This window comes from Myxocyprinus asiaticus, chromosome 13 (genome assembly GCF_019703515.2).
Source record: "Myxocyprinus asiaticus isolate MX2 ecotype Aquarium Trade chromosome 13, UBuf_Myxa_2, whole genome shotgun sequence".
NCBI classification, from domain to species: Eukaryota; Metazoa; Chordata; class Actinopteri; order Cypriniformes; family Catostomidae; genus Myxocyprinus; species Myxocyprinus asiaticus.
In genome coordinates this window covers 23,728,144-23,748,565 of record NC_059356.1, presented here as the reverse complement: position 1 = coordinate 23,748,565, position 20,422 = coordinate 23,728,144, and the positions used below count along the sequence as shown (strand labels likewise).

Below are 20,422 nucleotides of genomic sequence, written 5' to 3'. Positions count from 1 at the left end.
GAAATGGAGACAGCTTAAATAGATAGAAGAACTGTGGCGAGTTCTCCAAGAAGCTTGGAACATCGTATCTGCCAACAACCAAGAAACACAGTTTCCTGGTGTACCTATGATAATTGGTGCTGTTTTGAAGGCAAAGGTGGTCACACCAAATAATGTTTTAGCTTGTTTTATGTTTACTGTGCCTTGTATGACGTTAATTGATAAATGAAAACCTATTTATGGCATTATTTTTGAAGACATCCACACTATACAACAGTTTTCACAAGTGCCTAAAACCTTTGCACAGTACTGTATATCAAAGACGTCCCAGTCAAGATGAACCATTATTACACATAATGCAGTTAAGTGAGCTATGAGAAGAACAAGAAGATATTTTAGATGACATTAATCAGACAAGTGGGCAAGGTTATTTGTACCACGCTCATTTCTGTTCTTTGTTTCTTCAGGGGTGGATGTTTACATCAGGGACTTCGATGGGAAATGCTTTCATATTCGGGAGACGCCCAGGGTGAAAGTAGGCCACATTGCAAGAGGAATCAGCGATCAGGTAAAGAATATGTATACTCAATAATGCTGTCTCATTTAAATGCAAAATCCATATTATCTACATTACTGCTATGTGTTTGCAAGTTATAATACTTTTCTGTTTCGAGCAGATCTCAGAGAGCGTCTTCAGCCTGCAAACAGAGGATGGTTGCTTGGTGGCCCATGACAAAGAGGTTCAGGAAAAAAGCCTCTTCTTGCGTTGTGTCCCTGCTCCTAACAGCATCCATTATCATCAGTACAGGAACAACCCCTGCTGCACGCTTGCCCCAGACTGTGAACACAGCTCTTGCTGCAAAATGTCATGGAGCTGGAGGATCAGAGAGGGGGTGCTGGAGACCATAGACTGATCTCTTTAGTCCCAGATCAATTTCTATAAACTCCTTTTTCCTGTCTTAGATGACTTGGAATTCTTAAGATACATTTTTGTCTTTAGTTTATCTTGTGCCATCTATGTCTGCATCCATCTGTCAGAAATGTTTTGAGCCATTGTCATATTATCAGTTTACATTCTTACTATTTTAAAGTTAAGAGAAACTGTTCTTGCCTCCTTGTGTTGTTAACATTATCATGAGCCTTCATGAAGTAATTTTATGCTTCATAGCAAAATACATTTTAAGGTTTTTGATCAATCAAGTATATGCCTTAACCCAAAGAATATATGAATTAGTTTATGTCAGAACAGTCTACCTGTGGAACATACGTAGATGCATATCCAGGTGCCTGAAATTGTTTTTAGGAAGAAAAGAAGAAAGTTTTAGCTGTATTTTTAAGATTTAGATTTTTAAATGTTTTATCTTTTTGTATTAATAAATGAAACATATTTTTTTGATGTTTTTAGCACTTGTCTTAATGATCTATGACTGGAAAAAAATTCAAAATTGCTGTTTATAAAAATGTAATTACACCGATAATCTCATTGAACTGAATCTTTTTGAAGTCAGTCAAATGTGTGGGAAGAAGTCCTGCATCATGTAGTACACAACAGATCTGCATTTGTAAATCTCTCCATATAGTATGGGTCAAAGGTCTGAACAAACCTGACTGAATGTATGTTTTTCATGATCTTAAAGACTTTTTGATGTATGCTTCAATGCTAAAAAGTTTTGGAGACATATATAAATTACGCCTATAATTAAATTTCTATACAAAACAAAAATTTTAAGATTTTTTTTAATGGATACATTGGATTGGAGAGTGAAGGGAAAGCAGCCAATAAGACCCCAGCATACATGGGTACCCCTTTAATGCTGTTTATAAAGCATGTCATGTGGATACCTTGAGAGAGTGCACAGAGATTGCAGAACTGTAATCTACGGCAAAGATTCACTACTTTAAAGAATATAAAATATAAGATGGTTTTGATTTGTTTAACATTTAGTAGCTGTGTTCAGCTGGTACTGTATATCTCTCAACAACAAAAAAAACACCCCACACATTCATTTAAATCCATAAAAACAATTTATTGTCCCATTTTACATCTTAAAAACTCATGAGCTCACAGCACGTAGACTGCCTTAGGGTGCACAATTCATACCATTTTACAAAGATATAGAAAAAGATGAAAAAGTGGTGGCTAGCGTCATAAAAAGGCCAAGGCACTGTCAACAAAAAAAAAACAAAAAAATCAATAAAAAAAGGAAACTGACACTTTATCCAAACAACCAAAACAGAAAGAAAGATAAAAAAAGAGCAATTGCAAGTAAAGGTAGGTTGTGGGTGTGGTTAACCATAGTAAAAATACAGTACTGAGAAGACTTTACTGAGGGGAAGAGCTCAACAGATCTCTCTGCAAGTCCGAGATGAAAGTCTGTGTCTGTGCATTTTACAAATGCACACAATCTCTTAGACACTGAGTGTTTGCACCAGCTCGAGCAAAACAAACTGCTGTTCATAAAGTCCCCATTTGTTGAATAATTCACATCTGCACTCTTCCTGTCTTTGGATAGTCAGGCAGGTAACTACACTGTTTGAAAAGGAAATTATTTGGTTATGTAAAAACACGATCGTCATGGCTCAGAGAAGTTTAATGCATTTTAGAGTCACTAGTCTTGTCCATCCCTGTAAAGGTAGGGCTCATTGCTCATATTAACTTAGATACACATAACTTAGACACATACTGCAACCAGAGTGTTGACTGGTTGGCCGCATTGTTGCATTCCACTGCTCAAACGCTGTTGCAAACACCATGAACAAAGAAAAGAAGAGAGGAGGAATGAGGAAGAGAGGAGAAATTCAGAGATCCGTAGAATACACCCTGAGCCCATTCCCATCCTTTCAGATGACAATATGTTCCCCCCCCCCAAAAAAAATGTTTTTTTTTATAAAACTAACAATAATTCAACACTTGCAGGGCAATTATAAACTAATTAAATCTAATTTCAACTGTGATTATGCACAATTTGACTTACAAAAATGCTAACAAAGAATATAATATGGATCCTAAATGTATACATTTAAACTATGTCAATAAATTAAATCAAATACCCAATATATCCAGTCTCTGAACCTATATGACCTAAACACCCATTTCCCCAAACATAAAAAATAAATACCTAAAATTACACCTAAACCTTAACTCCTGTACATTAATCGCTCTCTGTCATCTTCAGTGCAAATATTATAGAGATTTAAGCTTGTTGATGAGAAAGGGTACAGGCTCAGGAGTAACAAGACTGGATCGATTCATCTGTATTATGATAGACTATCACTCTTTCCTCGTCTCTCTTTCTCTCTCTCTCTCTCAATCTCTTTTTATGAGCTGAAATCATTTTCAAATCTCTTATTTGTCTCTCTCTTCATTCTTCTGTATTTCTTTATTCCAAACCCCCTCATCTTTCCGTTCCCTTTTGCTGGTCTGTTTCACCCTCTGCTCTGTCTTAACTTTCCCTTCTCTTGCTCTCCACCTGCCTCTCTGTCCTTGTCTTCACATCTTGCGGATCACCAGCACAGTGGTGAGAACTCCAGCCAGGAAGACCCCGACAGTCTGCCATGTGGGGGTCCCAAAGTAAGAGCGAATTCCCTCCTGAAGAAGAAAAAAAAAAAAAAAAAAAAATAGATGGGAAGATTCCCAGCCTACATTAGCTTCACTTTGAAATATGTCACAAAATGAAAGTGAAATGTTGTTTTTAAGAAATGAATGAGTGCATTTAACCAAGGCTGTGTGCTTGTTTGAAGCAACTTATTGCAGTATCAGTGGGTTTGGTAAAGGTCATTGTGGCATGTGTGAAATTATATCATTAACACCTGACACTTTACATTTTTAAGGAACTGACAGGGTAAGTCATCCTTTCATTACTTACCCAGCCACCCTGTTCCCTGATCCAGTTAATAACATGTTCCTGAATGTAGGACATCGTCCAGCTGATGATGGTTCTGATGATGTCAGGAATCTTGGTCGAAATAGCCTGTGAGCAAAAGAGTTAGAAGGAGAATGTTAAAATAAATGTTTAAATGTTTGGTTAGTTCACCCAAAAATGAATATTCTCTCATCATTTACTCACCCTCATGCCATTCCAGATGTTTATGACTTTCTTTCATCTGTTGAACACAAATGAAGATCTGTAGAGGAATATCTCAACTCTGTAGGTCCATACAATGTAAGTGAATGTGTGCCAAAATTTTGAAGCTCCAAAATCCACCTAAGGGCAACATTAAAGTACTCCAGACAACAATATGGATTTAACAATGGTTAAATCCATATTTTCTGAAGCAATAAGATGAGAAACAGGTGAGAAACAGATCAATATTTAAGTCCTTTTTTCTTCACTTTCACTTTCTCCTGTTTTTGGTGAATCACATTCTTCATGCATATCGCCCCCTACTGGGCAGGGAGGATAATTTATGATAAAAAATTACTTAAATATTGATCTGTTCCTCACCCACACCTATTATATAGGTTCTGAAGATATGGATTTAACCACTGGAGCCATATGGATTACTTTTAAGCTCCCTTTATGTGGACTTTGGAGCTTCAACATTTTGGCACCCATTCACTTGCATTGAAGGGACCTACAAAGCTGAAATATTCTTCTAAAAATCTTCATTTGTGTTCAGCAGAAAAAAGAAAGTCATACACATCTGGGATGCCAAGAGGGTGAGTAAATCATGAGAGAATTTTCATTTTTGGGTAAACGATCCCTTTAAAACAATGCATTGTATCAATATGCAACTGAGCTTGTGTGTGCCTTCACCTTGATGACAAGCCGACATGCAAAGTAGAAAAGTGCCACCACCCTGCCCCAGTTGAACTTCCCATCAGAGAAGATCTCACGGGCCACTTTGATGAAGACGTCTTTAGTAGGTGGAAGTGCAGAGTCATTCAACATGCTAACACAAAACGACAATGGAAATGCACATCACTAAGCTGCAGCATATTGCCATCCAGTGGGCATTTCTGAGCATAGCAGGAGATAATCAAAAGAAACTATTCCTGTAATATTCATACTGAAGGGGTTATTTGACATTACCCATTCCACACAGTCATTTCCAAACTAGCAATGATAAATGAAAATATTCGAATATTAAAAAAATCCTTTTCAGTTTTTCTCATAGTCACAAAAAACAAACAAAAACAAAAAAACATCAGAATAAAAGTGAAAGAAATTTACATTTTTGGCTGTTTATTTTACACTCTAACATTGCTGTTACAAAGAATAGAGCCAGTACAGCCAGTCAAACTATTTCCTTATGACTGTGACATTATGTTGAATATATTCAGACTATATAGCTATACCTACTATATAAATATATACACTAAATACACCATATAGTCAAAATATATAGTATAGAGTTTGAATGTACACATAGTAGATTAAATCTATAGTATAATGGTCAATACTGTTTAGATATATAAACTATATAGTCATCCTGTATAGTATATTATAGAGTCTGAACATACATGCAGTAGGAGCAGTATATAGTCTAGTCTATATATATATATATATATATATATATATATATATATATATATATATATATATATATATATATATATATATATTTTTTTTTTTTTATCATTATGTGGGTGTATGTCCTTAGTTCGTTGTTGGTTCTGTTTGTTGTTGCAATGTGGGACGAGGAACTAAGGAAAAACATTTCACTACATTATATCACATGTATGTAATATGTATGTGACAAATAATAAACCTTGAACCTTGATATAGCTACCGCTATATAGGCTTCCTACTATATAGATATATAGACAAAATACACTATGTAGTCAGTATATACAGCATATAGTCTGAAAGTACACACAGTAAATGTAATATATAATATATTAGTCAATACTATAAAGACAAACAGTATAAACTATATAGTCAGACTATAAATAAAAGTATATCATATAGTCTGAATGCACATGCAGTAGGTATAGAATAGCTATAGCTATATTGCCTGCCTACTATATAGATACACAGACTAAATACACAATATAGTCAACATATATAGAACACAACTACTCCTGAAGCACTTCTGGTCTCATTACTGGATCATTTAAATTTTTTATCCTTTAAAAGTTAACATGTTTTCTCAAAGAACATCAAACGTTTACCTGAAGTGACTTATCCAGACATCAATGGTGTAAGCAGGAAATTACTTGTGGGTGGGCCTCAATAAAAATGAATGGGCCAAGTTTTCGCCCAATTTTTTTTTTTCCTTGACATCAGAGAAGTGCCGCATTTAAACAGTTCTTTTATACTTTCAGAATTTAGAATTTATGCATTTTTTAAACTGTTTTATAAATATATATATATATATATATATATATATTTTTTTTTTCTCTCCTCAAAAAAATTTGGAATGCCCAATTCCCAATGTGCTTTAAGTCCTCGTGGTCGCGTAGTGATTCGCCTCAGTCTGGGTGGTGGAGGACGAGTCGCAGTTGCCTCTGCGTCTGAGATCGTCAACCCGCGCATCTTATCACGTGGCTTGTTGAGCGCGTTGCAACGGAGACATAGCGCGTGTGGAGGCTTCACGCCATCCACCGCGGCATCCACGCTCAACTCACCACGCGACCCACCGAGAACGAACCACATTATAGCGATCACGAGGAGGTTACCCCATGTGACTCTACCCTCCCTAGCAACCGGGCCAATTTGGTTGCTTAGGAGACCTGGCTGGAGTCACTCAGCACGCCCTGGGATTCGAACTAGCGAACTCCAGGGGTGGTAGCCAGCGTCTTTACCACTGAGCTACCCAGGGCCCCCTATAAATATATATTTGAAGTCAAAGAATAATCTCAAATATTCTGGGTGGACCTGGGTCTAATCTGCGGCACACCCTTGGCCACGCCATTGCCAGACATGTTGTTGATACTGAGCGTCTAATTGAGAGAGGTGATGCAAGTTCATTGTAGTTTAATGCTCACAATTATTTCCACAGAAAGATCAGGAATATTAAATCGTTCCTATTATAATCAGTGAAGCCATTCAATGAAGCTGTCTGCATGACCTGCAGACAAGGTAAGGATTTTTTTTTAATTATAAAAATGCTTTTCTTGTCACTTTCTGCTACTCCAGCTACTCTGAGAACTTAGTAGTTCCATCCTGCAGATACTGTGTGACAAATTTCTTGTTATGCTCCTCATCTGTAAGTCGTTTTGGATAAAAGTGTCTGCTAAATGACTAAATGTAAAAGCAAATAACTTGCGCAGCTTCATTCATTATAATGGGAGCGATCTATATTCACCTTTAGAGCTCTACCTCTCAAACTTACAATTAGTTGGCATACATTTTGTTCAACTGCCAGAGATAAGATGTGTGCTACAGTTGTTAGTACTGTACGTATCCAGCTGTCTCGCTTCTCTGCAGCGGTTCATGCGTCCATTTGCGGTTGCTTTTTGTGGAGATCTAAACACTTTAATTTCCATTAGTTCCAAGCATCCAGGGAGCATCCAGCCACCAACCAATGGTCCACATTTTAATAATGACATTTTAGGACAATCGTGTTAATATTAGTAATGTTAATCATGTCAAACTCACTATGAATGAAGCGTCTCCCGCTGTTGTTTTAAATGAGTTTGACAACTAGCAGGAAATGTTCAAGGGAAAAAGACGTCACTTCCTTAAACTGCCAAAGAGTCCTTGAAATGGTCTATATTATTACTGCAAGGTTGAATGTACACACAGTAGATGTAATATATTGTATGCACATAAGTCAGTATAATCTGAATGTACATGTAGATGTTGATAAATACCACTGAGACAGTGGTAATGTATTCTTTGGTTGATCCATAAGCCTGATTGCCAACTTACCTTTGCAGCTGCACATTTCCATCGAGTTCATCACCAATTTGCTGCAAACACTGTGCAAGTCGTTTATGGCTTGGGTCACATAACTCCCCCCCACCCAACTGACTCCGGGTCACCACAGCATCACAGTAGCCATGCCGACGAACCCTTTCATAGATAAAGCTGAGAGAGAGGGGAAGGATGACAGAGGTAATGAAGAGAATAAATGCAGAGAACATGGAAAAAAACAAAACAGATTTAAGTAGATACTCACTCTTTAAGAAGTGCAGCTCCCAAATCAAGAATCTGTTCATTGCCAGTGCCTTCAAAAATAGGAAATAAAAAATTAAGAACAACACAATTCAAGTTGAAAGACACTCCTAGTAAAAGAGAGGGATGAGTAAGAACATTTTACTCAGACATCCTTAAACCCCGTACACACATATAGCGACTTTAACGCAAAGTCTATTCTATGAAGTTGCTAGTGGGTGTTCTTACTGCTGTCGCTTTAACTTTATTGGTGGACAGCACATCTGGCCATATCTCTTGAAAATCACAGATGAGGCTTTTTGCCAGTAAAACTATGTGATGAGGAGGAGGGCGTGGCCGTGATGATGCATGGCTGGCACTGAATCAGCTGATCAGCGGGAGAGCGAGATAAAGGGGAACCGGAGGTGCCAGTTAGAGAGAGAGAGAGAGAGAGAGACGCACGCGGCCGTGATGCATGTGTGTCTGTGTTTATGTTTGTTTAAAGTTACATTTACATTTACATTTATGCATTTGGCAGACGCTTTTATCCAAAGTGACTTACAGTGCCCTGATTACAGGGACAATCCCCCTGGAGCAACTTGGAGTTAAGTGCCTTGCTCAAGGACACAATGGTGGTGGCTGTGGGGATTGAACCAACAACCTTCCGCTTACAAGTTACCACCACCACAAGTTAAGTGTTTAACTTTATGTTTACTGTTCAGCCATTTCCCACCTCCTCGTTGCCCATCCTTACAGTGAACTGTTACAGTGGTGCCGAAAACCGGAAGGGAGGAGGGATACGCTGTAGCGGAGTCCTCACCGCTGCCGTCCACCAGAGGAGAAGCCGCGTCTGTCTGCCTGGGGACGGAGGGGTTGCTGCCGGCCGCCGAGAGCCAGAGGAACCGCTGCCGTCCGCCGAAGAAGGGGAGAAGCGGTTCTGTCTGCCAGGGGCTGGAGGACTCGCTGCCATCTGCCAGGGGAGGAGCGAGCTGGCGTCCGCCAGAGGGCACAGGAGTGGTTGAGGACCGGGCAACAGCGCGTCAGGGAGCCAGCGAGAAAGTTCTTCTCTCTCTCTGTGTGTGTGTGTGTGTGTCTCCGCTCGCCCTTTCCCTCTCTTCACGCCTCCCCTCGTCTCTCCCCCAGGTTCACAGGAGGCAGGGTATAGTTAGTATAGAGATGGGGGGGGGGGATCTGGTCAGACCGGTGGCGCCCCAGCCTGAATTGGGCGGGGGAGGAGTGTGACAAGGAGGAAGGCGTGGCCGGGCCGTGATGATGCACAGCCGGCACTGTATCAGCTGATCAGCGGGAGAGCGAGATAAAGGGGAGCCGGAGGCGCCAGTTCGAGAGAGAGAGAGGCGCACGCGGACACGTTGCATGTGTGTCTGTGTTTGTTTATGTTTGTTTTATGTTAAGTTTGACAATAAAACTTTATGTTTACTGTTCACCCAGTTTCTGCCTCCTCCTTGCCCATCCTTGAACTGTTACAAACTAAGATATCATTCTAATTTGACAAGGAATCAGTTTGTCTCTAAAATGCACATTCTTCAGGGGAGAGTGTTTATATATCAACTGCAGCAGTGCTTAATGTATCATACCACTAATAAGATAAACGATGTATCAAGGTACAAATCAAACTCACTCAGACTGCTGACAATTTCTTTTCCATGCATAATTTTTTAGTAGATCCATGTATGTGGTTACAGACAAATCATAGTGTCAACAGTGAACATCAACAGTGAAATCGCTCACAGAAACTTCTCTCTCTTGCCTGCACTCGACTCCATTATTTCAAAGGAGACGGGTGATGTGAGCTCCACAGACACCATCTTCACTCCTACTGGAAAGTACTGAAAGACTCCAGAAAGTCGCTCCTCATTTGAATAAAGTTGATCTTTTCTCAACTTCCTCAAGTTGCTCAACAGACCTTTTTCACAGACTGTGATGACACGTTTCTGCCTTATTTAGCAGCGTAAATCTAGCAAAAAATTTTATATGATCATTTTATAAAATACTGAGTGTAAGTTTATAACATTATGTTTTGTGTTATATTACCCTGGAATTAGTTTTAAAAAATGAATTACGACAGCTGCGAGGGGGTTTCTATTACAGCTGCTGAGAGAGTGACAGTAAATTTGGCATCTTTTCCCATCTGACTTGCTTAATCCACCGCTCTCTATTTTCTTTTTCTTCTGGAAAGTCATTCAAATGTAACAGTGGATTTTTTATTTTGCTCTTGGAGCAAATGGGTAAGAGAAAATAATATTCGCTGTGGTCTCCCATTCACCACTGTCAAAGTTTACCCTGCAATCATTTACTTCCTCGTTCCAAAACCCGGAGTGTGAAAAAGGTCTATTAGGTATTGCTGCATCTCCAAATGGGGGCGGAGTAACTCTGGAAGTGGGCGTGGTTACTTCAAAAGTGCGTGGAGCAACTCCAAAAAGGGGGTGCCACTTCTACCCACTGTTTAGGGTAAGTTTTAGGTTAGGGTCACCCTATATCTTTGCTGGCTGTTTGAGCTCCCGCCCCTTTTTGGAGCTCAGCCTGCAGCTATATCCTTCTCAAATCGCTGGACACGCACACATCTAGTCGCTGTTGCTTGTGTCACTGGAAGTCACCAGCTCTCACTGAAAATGAACGAGATCCAGTTGCTTTGTCGCTGCGAGTGTGACCACATTTGTTTCACCTAATAAATCAAACTTGTTAAAAAAATTTAATACAATTCTTATGAAACAGTCACAGTTTACTTGAAAAACACAGGTCTGGTTTTGAAAAAGAGCACAGCTGCGTTTTCCAAAAGCATCGCAAGCCTAAGTAGACTGTAGAAACCATTGGTGCCAATGGTCTCTAACTTAACTTGTGATGCTTTTGGGAAACGCAGTCCAGATAAGCATCTAGCAGTGGGATAGTTCCATATTGCTTGTTACATGACTCAGCAGCAGTATATGTATAATTCAGTACACATTTGGTTTCAGTTTCCTGGTGAGTAATGTTGACGCAAAGAAACTAATATGCATAGGCTGTCCTATGCAGAAAGAAACTTGTTCAAGCTAAATCTGAACTCTCATAACAACTTTCCGTCTACACATATTTGAATATACAAATAAAACTAAGGACTTAGCTTTAAGATATCTCAGAACTACACACCTGACCTTAAACCTTTTCGTGAACACATACACAAAACATACAGGCTGTCTCCCCAAACCTAGTTAGTTGTCTATCTAGACCGCACTGAGGGCATCACATAATGTGACTACCTATTTAGGATGCCCTAAAATGCTGTCTAGGTAGGCACTAGGTTTTGAGACCCAGGCATATTGAAACTGTGTTCTGTCACCAACCTTTAGATGTCACTGGAAGGTACAAATAAATCATGCATAACTTTCAATAAAAGTCTGATCAAATTATTAGAAGACCTGTGATTTCTATGGCAGCTCCTATCTCGGTCTGATCATGACTAGACGACCAACATGCCAAACAAGAACAGTTTTGATCTGAGATCTGGTGAATTCACATTCTAGGGAGAAATAACGACACCATTAAACTTGCCTGGATGCTTGAAAACACTAAATCTATTTCATTTCTTCTCATCCAAGTATTTAAATTGACACGCAAGACAACTCGAAACTTGCAAATGCCATATACCGCTACGGTGTGTGTTCAGTAGCCCCTCCTAACTTATCATCACTGAAACGATGATGTCACCTCTTCTAGAGATCAACAACATCGTGGTATCGAGCATATGAGCGCAACCGTCACAAGCACACAAAGGCTGTCACACGCAACACTATTGAGCTGCCTACCCAGACACCATTATTTGGGCATCATAGGCGCGTTCCGAACGAATCAACCGAGAATGTTGTCTAGGTAAAAAACTCAAAGGGTTTTGAGACGCAACCAGAGTCTATTTAGATGTGTTTGTTTGTTTGTTTGTTTTTGCGTTATGACTCCACTGCGGTTCGTTAGAAATAAGCAGTCCTGTGCGGCTGTTCGTCCGGTGATTGGTATGTGTACGGATATGTTTCAGACAGCGGTGTTGTGACAGTGGTCAGCAGTGAGCTAACAAACTACTGATCAGATGTCAACCAAAGCGCCCGACTTCATACTCTGTTAAACATTTGTGTTACGGGCAAAAATCATTATTTAATCGTAAAAGCTGCACTCACCCGTATCGCCTCCACCCGACGGCGCTGCCATATTAGAATGAAAACGAGCGAGAATGTTTCCGTCTGTGACGTCATTGTTTGACAGGAAGGAAGTCACCCGAGATTCATGTTGTACGGTTCAAATAATAATAATTATAGAAAGGTATTTGGTTGGTGACTCGTTTAGTTGATAGTAGTGGCTGTATTATATCATATGAGAATTTCTGCCTTAAATATGACTTAATTGGCAATCGGAACACATTCAAATCCATAACTGAAGCCATCCCCAATTCTATTTTATGTTTAATTAAAGGAATTTTTACTCATTTTATTCCCATCACCCCGTGTCTCCCACAACTTTTAATTGGAGGTTGTGACTTAAATTAAATTCTCAAAAAAAAAAAAAAAAAATGTTTTTTTTCAGTATTGACACTGACTACCACCCCTGGAGTCGTGAGTTTGAATCCAGGGCATGCTGAGTGACTCCAGCCAGGTCTCCCAAGCAACCAAATTGGCCCAGTTGCTAGGGTGGGTAGAGTCACAAGAGGTAATCTCCTCATGGTCGCTGTAATGTGGTTCTTGGTGGGGCGCGTGGTGAGTTGTGCGTGGATGCCACGGAGAATAGCGTGAAGCCTCCACACATGCCATGTCTCCATGGTAATGCGCTTAACAAGCCATGTGATAAAATGCACGAATTGACGGTCTCAGAGGTGGAGGCAGCTGAGATTCGTCCTCGGCCACCCGGATTAAGGTGAGTCACTACACCACCACAAGGACTTAGAGAGCATTGGGAATTGGGCATTCCAAATTGGGGAGAAAAAAAATAAAATATATTCCCCATAACTCCCAAAGTTATTTTAAACGGAGTAAATCCATCCAGTGAATTCTTGCGACAAAGATTTGGAATTGAAACCAGTTAATGTGTATTTTGTGACAGTACTGAAACTACTGATCATTTATTTTTCCATTGTATGTATGCAGATGCTTTATGGCTTGATATACAGGACAGGCTTTACCCAAAGGTTCCTCACCTTGAAAACTTTTCTCAAAAGGACTTTGTTTATGGACTTGTTATGAACAATGACAAAGACGACTTTCTGGTTAATAACATCCTTATTCTGGGAAAATTTTATATACACACGTCAAAGTACATGAAAGTGAAACCTAGGTTTTGTGTTTTTCATAATGAGTTTCTTTCTTATACAAAAGCCCTTAAAGGAGTAGTTCACCCAAAAAAGGCCGTCCAAGATGTATCTGAGTTTCTTTCTTCATCAAAACAGAATTTAAGATTTTTAGGATTTCATTTCAGGCCTCCTCCTGATATACTTTTTAACTACAAATGTTCGCTTCCGTACATCTCTGTGACACACGCTCATGAGAGGTGTATTCGGGCTCAAATAGGTAGGTTTGGGCGAAAAACTCAATCTCCTCTTCTCTTCTAAATTCAAAATCCTCCAACATCGTGTTTGAAATTGTTTTGGACTGTTTTGGTTTGTGAACGGTGCTTGGTCTGTGCAAATTTGTAAACAATGACGTGCTTCCTGCCTCCTCCACGAGTGACCTTACCAACGAGTTTACGTCATCCCTCTCGTGAGCGTGCGTCACAGAGATGTACAGAAGTGAACATTTGTAGTTAAAAAGTATATAAGTATTGTTTTGTTAATGAAAATAATCAATCTTTTGCGTTCAGAAGAACTTCGTGTGGATCATTTTGTCGTGTGGATTATTTTGATGCACCCTAAATATGCATTTTGGACTGTCAAAAAATGGAGTACATTCACTTGAATTGTATAAAGGAGGAGGCCTGAAATGAAATCCTATAAATCTTAAATTCTGTTTTGATGAAGAAAGAAACTCCGATACAGTCAGTCAGTCAGTCATATTTATTTATAAAGCACATTTAAAAACAACAGCTGTTGGCCAAAGTGCTGTACAGAGTTTAAAGAAATAACGTAATAATTAAAATAAGGACACAAAACACAATTACAGACAATGCACACATTTTTTTTTTTTTTTACCACTGCACCTACTTGTGATCATATGCAATAATAAATAAATGAGTTTTAAGAAGAGATTTAAAATCATCATATGTTGATGCAGTTTTTATGTAAAGTGGCAAATTATTCCAGAGCTGTGGAGCAGCCTTTGAGAAGGCTCGATTTCCTTTCAGTTTGAGACGTGTCCTTGGAACAGTCAACCGTAGACTATTGGTTGATCTGAGGTCTCTGGATGTATTATGATGAAATGAAAGAAGATCAGAAAAATATGGAGGACCCAAACCATGCAAACCATTATAAACAAACAATAATAATTTAAACTGAATATGATGTTTGAATTTGCATGTATTACAGACTCCATATCTTTGGATATTAAGAATGACTTAATTTTAGCTATTTTGTTTAGTTGATGGAAACATCTTCTGTCCACAGCATTGATCTGTTTAGTCAAAGCAGAATCAAAATTAACCCCTAAGTTTCTAGCATGTGTATGAAGGTTACCAGATAGAGGCCCTAATTTATTGGCAACCATCTCTGTAGAAGCAGAGGGGCCAAAAATTAAGACTTCTCTCTTTGATTCGTTTAACTGAAGGAAGTTGGTTGACATCCAATGTTTAACATCTCTCAGACAATCAAATAAACACTGTAGACTTGAAACATCCTTTGGATGTAAGGGAACGCAACACTGAGTATCATCTGCGTAACAATGGTATGATACAATATAATTCCTAAAAATTGTATACAAAGGGAGCATGTATAAAGAAAACAAAACCGGACCCAGAATTGAGCCCTGTGGGACCCCATACAAAACTGGTGCATGAGACGATGAATAGTTGCCAGTCTCCACAGAAAAGGTTCTATCCTTTAAATATGAAGCAAATATGGCCTGAGGGTGAGTAAATTATTAGCAAATTTTCATTTTTGGGTGAACTGTTCCTTTAAAGTTGCTATATGTAAGATTGACAACAAGCATTTGAAATGGGTACTGCAGTCCAAATTCAAAATATTGGACAGTTGTCTGCCCCGCCCCAGACTCGAAGCTCATGTGGGTTGCCAGAATGTTGACACGCAATTGGATTTCTGGGCTTTAAGCTGTCTCCATCTTCCAAAGGCATCTCCAATATTTATCCTTGTTTTACTACGCCTCTGGTCATGGTGGTTTTTAGACGGATGGCGAAGCTTTTTAGGTCGGGTGGAATCTGTTATCTCTGATCAGTTCGTTTTCTGACTTCCATGGCTGCAGCACGCAGTGTTGTTTGCCTGCAAATTGTTCAAATCTAGCAACCCGGCGGAGTTGAAATACTTTTGGTGTGTGGGCGGCATCACACAGGCCAAAACATAAACAGAAATTCCGGCCCGTAATGGAAACTTCAAAATAGAATATACTGGCTGTAGCATTGTTATCGGAGAAGCCAGTATTTCAACTTTGCAAGTTTCCTAATTCTCTAATGACATATTATGGTCATTTTATGATTTAGTACAGTAAAAATATTACATATAGCACCTTTAAGGTGATGAAAAATAAAAATCCAATAAAACTTTTTAGCAGAATAGAAGAATATGATTTACAAAAAATCCCTAGCCCCTTATATACTGTGTGTGTGTATATATATATATATATATATATATATATATATATATATATATATATATATGTATATATTATTTTATTGTTATTATTTCTTGTATGTTTTTATTTGTCCTTTTATGCACCTGATCCTACTGTTATAATGCAAAGATGTATTTTTGTTGCCATGTTGTTTGTACATGATAAATTGTTCAATAATAATAATAATAATTATTATTATTATTATTATTATTGTTATAAGAAGAAGAATAAAAAACATTTCAGGGGGATAAATAAAGACACTACTACTATTAAATTAGATTGCTATCTGTGTATTACAACAATGAAGAGCACCTCAAGAAATTTTAATCAAATGTCATCCAAACATTTGTTTGTAGTTCTCAACCTGTTTGACTCCAAGGCCCCCCATTGTCTGAGAAAATATTCGAAGGCCCCAATGTTGGCTATTAGATATTCATATTATAAGATATATCTATTATAAGATATTTCCTCAGATACTTCTACTGTAATGATGACAAAGCTTGTTTTTCAAAGTTTTTTTTAATGTAAGAAACTACTAGTGTAAATGTAATTAAAACAATTAATCATGATAAATTTTGTGATGCCAGAAATGTCTAGAACTGTAAGTTCTTCATAGAAATCAAGTTATTAAAGGGAGTTATTTCTTTTTTTTTTAGTTGAATTAAAAAAATTATAATAATCTACCTTATTTAAATAATTTTAAGAGATCTTGAGGCCCCCCCCCCGGAAGTGTGCTGAGGCCCCCAGTGGGTCCCGATCCCTTGATTGAGAACCACTGATACAAACCACATCAGTAGCATGTTAAAACACATCTGAATAATCTGTATATATATATATATATATATATATATATATATATATATATATATATATATATACTTTTATGCTGCCTTTAAGTGCTTTTTAAACTTCTAAATCCTGGGCACCACTCACTTGCATTGTATGGACCTACAGAGCTGAAATATTCTTCTAAAAATCTTTGTTTGTGTTTAGCAGATGAAAGAAAGTCATACACATTTGGAATGGCATGAGGGTGAGTAAATCATGAGAGAATTTTCATTTTTGAGTGAACTATTCCTTTTAAATTAGCAGAATTCGTAATAGCACATCGAAATGTTTAAGTTGCAAGGCATACTGAAAAAACACATTTACAACATCAACAAATGCAACAGTCAGTGATAATGCAGCACTGGACCCACAGGGCAAGTGACAGTTCCGTCAACTGGCACAAAACTCTCTCACACTGACCCCGGGCCAGCGGACCGTCCTTGTTGTTGAGCACTGTCTGTTATATGTATTATGGCACTGAGTGGCCAGTAGTGTTTTTTTTTTTTGTTTTTGTTTTTTTTAAACAAACAAAAACAATATGAATGTTGACATGGGAATACAACATTTAAAAGGGGCTATTTGCCTAGACTGTTTTGCATGGAAATTCCATCTATTCTTTATTTGGAGCACTAATTCGCAACACTTGCATATGTTCAAAAGACAGAGCAAATTACAAGCTAAAAACTAGTGGGACTGTGAGGGCAGTCTGTACCTAAAATCAAAATATATATAGTGTATGCTGTAGGTCACTGAATTAAAAACAAAGCTGTCAAGCCACAGCAACATAGAGTGAACGCAGGTCAGGGACATAAGCAAAGTGCTGATGCTCTTGTATGAGAACTAACCAAGATATCACTGCCATTGATATTCAACCAAGATATCAAGATAACAAAGATATCACTTCTCTATCACACTCTATTTGTATCCACATTTTTCCTGAACGTGGAAGTGTTCCACGATTTGACTGTTTTCAATTTCCGGTCTCCAGTGTTTTCACTCGCATCGGCGTATATACTTAGCGGGTAATGTGATGTTTAAGGTATTACATTTGTAAAAATTGTCAAAAAACATGCTGATACTTCACAGTGTCGAAATGACCGTTTTTTTAAAAAGACAGTGCCCCACATGAGTGTATAGATGACATGAAGCGATGCTCAGAGGTGAGTTACTTTGATATCATTAATTATTCTGAGTTGTTATAACAGCCAACAACAGCACAAGTTGAGTCTGAAATTAATTTTTCACCAAGTAACACTTAAATGGTTGTTGTTCTTCTCTGCATCTCTGGTTTTGGCGGTTTTTACGTGGCGTCTCGAGACCAGAATCAGAAAACAGGCAATTAGAATAATCATGGCACTGCCCAGTTGTTGCTCAGGAAAACTGTGGATAGATTCCCTTTGAAAGTTATCTTTTAAATGTTGCTGTCAGCATTCCAGAGCACATTTCTGCTGTATTATTTATAAAGGCTAAATATTCTGCTGTATTTTTTATGATAAACCTATATATGTTTAAGTACATCAATTACATCAGGTTCATAGAGTGCTCTGTAGAAATAAACTGCATTCCGATCAGCACTGAAATTCCTCCTATCTTTATCAACGTCTCAATTTCAGTGCGGTAAACTGTAACCAGATCAGATGACAAAGCAAAAGAAGTCCCGCTTAGTTAGCTCCGCCCTCGTTCTTTCGTCATATCCGTGAGAACCTCTCTTCTGTCTGCCTCGCGCATGTGCAATCCTCTTTATAACTCGGCTGGCGAAGATGGCGGACACGCAGGTATGTGAGACTAAACGGCGTGGTTACAAAAACGTGTTTGTTTTTAACATCTTCATTTCCAAGTAACACATTTTGTTCGTTAATCGGAAAGTAAGCCATTATCCAGACAATCATGCCCAAATGGACTACATAGAGCTGTCAAATGTGTGGTTTTCATCCCCGGCAGACGAATGGAAGGCATTGAAGAGCGGAAACTCGAGCGGCCTTGGTTAGCTCACCATCAAAACGTGATCTATTTAACACGTATCCTTGATTTGCAATTGTTTATTCGCTCTAGAATTAAGTTAAATTGTACTTTTCTCTTTAGTCTATTAATATTTTTGCATCGTGATGTGGGGACTGAATTCGTCGATAAGGCGCTGCTGCACATGTGTAGCTTTTTCTTGCAACTCTGAAAGTCCACAGTCCAAAATGACCCACAAGCTTGATTTTCTTTAGCTAAATACGAGACATTGCTACTTTTAACAGATAATTGTAGAGATCCCGCATTTCCAACTACTTTGTGGAAATTGACAGTACTTCAATATGAAATCACTTTATACATGTATTTTAAGAATTATTAATAACACTCTTGTGAATGTGCTTTGTTTCAGAACGAGAGGGCATATCAGAAACAGCCCACCATCTTCCAGAACAAGAAGCGGGTTCTGGCAGGTGAAGGAGGTAGCAAAGAGAAGCTCCCACGCTACCACAAAAACATTGGCTTGGGCTTCAAAACCCCCAGAGAGGCGAGTATGTTTGCACACAAGTGTGTCCCTTTTTGCAGATGATGTTTATTCTCACGATGGTCTTCCTAGACTCTTAAGAGAGCTCTGAGGATACTGCCTATGGCAACACTGATGCAGTAGAACATGCTTCCATGTTGTAACCTCAGTTGAGTGTAAATTGCTAAAGTTCTTCGTGTCCACAGGCAATTGATGGTACTTACATTGACAAGAAATGCCCCTTTACTGGAAATGTGTCCATCAGAGGCCGTATTCTTTCTGGTGAGTGTACACTTTGTGTATGATCCTTTTTGTTTTTTTAATTTTGTTGGACTGCAAATGATGTCTTATCTCACGATGGTCTTCTGAACCCTTTGGGTCTTGAGGACAGTGCCTGATGGCTTTACTGATGCTTCCCAACATCTGAACTTTGCTTTCATTTGGAAATTAGACCTATTTAGCAATTCAGTTTTCAGTCCTCTTGAGAAATCAGAGGTAGCATAGTATTATGTCTATGCTTCTCTAATAGTCCACAACATATCCATGAGTTACCAAGTGAACTTGCTGTAACCTTTTCCCAGGTATTGTGACCAAGATGAAGATGCAGAGGACCATCGTCATCAGAAGGGACTACTTGCATTACATCCGCAAGTACAACCGTTTTGAGAAGAGACATAAGAACATGTCTGTCCACCTCTCCCCATGTTTCAGGTAAAACCAGTCTTCATACTTTAAAGACCAAAAATACATTTTGTAAACCCCTTTGTGTCCTTTAAAATGGACAAGAAGCTGCAAATGATGTATTTTCTCACGATGGTCTTCCAAGTCTGTGAGACTCTGACGACAATGCCTTATGGCATTACTGATGTAGCACAAATTTACTAATGGAACTTTATTTTTTTTGTCAAGCTTTTTGATTGGAGAAACATTTGGCTTGCTGCTTTTAGGTTTTAAAATTGGTGTTTTGGAGAAACGGGTGTAATATTTATTTTTTCTTAAATGTCTCTTTCTCCATTTTTGTAGGGACGTGACTGTCGGTGACATCGTTACAGTTGGAGAATGCAGACCTCTCAGCAAGACAGTGAGGTTCAATGTCCTGAAGGTCACCAAGGCAGCTGGAGCCAAGAAGCAGTTTCAGAAGTTCTAGAACTGTTGTTTTAACAATATGGCTCCTGTGTTTGTGGGGGGGAAAAATCTAAGTCATTTACATGGTTTTTTCAGTAAACTTTGGATTTAACTGTATTTAAGCCACTTTGGTACAAATGCATCCTACTTTGAGGCCCTCCAAAACTTCATGTAAGGAAATAGTTATACCCAGTAAAGAGACTAGTATGAACAATGATGAC

General features: G+C 38.5%; 3 protein-coding genes and 3 non-coding genes across 9 annotated transcripts in view; 5 read left to right on the top strand and 1 right to left on the bottom strand.

Annotated features, from left to right (window-relative positions):
- The window catches only part of LOC127450812 (mitogen-activated protein kinase kinase kinase 14-like), a 30,716-nt gene extending 29,337 nt beyond the window's left edge, over positions 1-1,379 (top strand). For all 3 annotated transcript variants that reach the window (XM_051715191.1, XM_051715190.1, XM_051715192.1), the window contains 2 exons: positions 447-547; positions 657-1,379. In XM_051715191.1, coding sequence (XP_051571151.1) covers positions 447-547; positions 657-893 — 338 coding nt within the window. In that variant the 3' untranslated portion in view covers positions 894-1,379. The remainder of the gene's footprint in view (positions 1-446; positions 548-656) is intronic.
- Positions 1,380-1,985: 606 nt separating this feature from the next.
- On the bottom strand, positions 1,986-12,238 carry LOC127450822 (apoptosis regulator BAX-like). Of its 2 annotated transcripts, none has more exons than XM_051715208.1 (6): positions 12,185-12,238; positions 8,047-8,095; positions 7,797-7,955; positions 4,737-4,872; positions 3,846-3,950; positions 1,986-3,568 (listed from the first exon to the last, which is right to left on the bottom strand). In XM_051715208.1, the coding sequence occupies exons 1-6, from the start codon at positions 12,213-12,215 to the stop codon at positions 3,470-3,472; spliced, it is 579 nt and encodes a 192-aa protein (XP_051571168.1). In that variant the 5' UTR covers positions 12,216-12,238; the 3' UTR covers positions 1,986-3,469. The 2 variants fall into 2 exon arrangements, with proteins under 2 accessions (XP_051571168.1, XP_051571167.1); XM_051715207.1 differs by lacking the exon at positions 12,185-12,238 and adding an exon at positions 9,790-11,378.
- Positions 12,239-18,303: 6,065 nt separating this feature from the next.
- On the top strand, positions 18,304-20,418 carry LOC127450823 (40S ribosomal protein S11). The gene is made up of 5 exons (XM_051715209.1): positions 18,304-18,372; positions 18,966-19,100; positions 19,283-19,358; positions 19,658-19,787; positions 20,100-20,418. The coding sequence occupies exons 1-5, from the start codon at positions 18,358-18,360 to the stop codon at positions 20,221-20,223; spliced, it is 480 nt and encodes a 159-aa protein (XP_051571169.1). The 5' UTR covers positions 18,304-18,357; the 3' UTR covers positions 20,224-20,418.
- Positions 19,134-19,221, top strand: LOC127451042 (small nucleolar RNA SNORD35). Its single transcript, XR_007899052.1, has one exon. It is a non-coding gene; the product is annotated as a small nucleolar RNA SNORD35 (small nucleolar RNA).
- Positions 19,411-19,495, top strand: LOC127451041 (small nucleolar RNA SNORD35). Its single transcript, XR_007899051.1, has one exon. It is a non-coding gene; the product is annotated as a small nucleolar RNA SNORD35 (small nucleolar RNA).
- LOC127451043 (small nucleolar RNA SNORD35) lies at positions 19,867-19,951 on the top strand. Its single transcript, XR_007899053.1, has one exon. It is a non-coding gene; the product is annotated as a small nucleolar RNA SNORD35 (small nucleolar RNA).
- Positions 20,419-20,422: the final 4 nt, after the last annotated feature.

Bases quoted from the DNA above. Each gene is read 5' to 3' on its own strand.
- LOC127450822 (XM_051715207.1), bottom strand. From the start codon at position 9,847: ATGGTGTCTGTGGAGCTCACATCACCCGTCTCCTTTGAAATAATGGAG. The intron at 8,096-9,789 runs GCAAGAGAGAGA...CTATTTTTGAAG, and splicing joins AATAATGGAGTCGAGTGCAG to GCACTGGCAATGAACAGATT. The intron at 3,569-3,845 runs GTAAGTAATGAA...TTTCTTCTTCAG, and splicing joins TCAGGGAACAGGGTGGCTGG to GAGGGAATTCGCTCTTACTT.
- LOC127450823 (XM_051715209.1), top strand. The intron at 19,359-19,657 runs GTGAGTGTACAC...ACCTTTTCCCAG, and splicing joins CAGAGGCCGTATTCTTTCTG to GTATTGTGACCAAGATGAAG. The intron at 19,788-20,099 runs GTAAAACCAGTC...CCATTTTTGTAG, and splicing joins CACCTCTCCCCATGTTTCAG to GGACGTGACTGTCGGTGACA.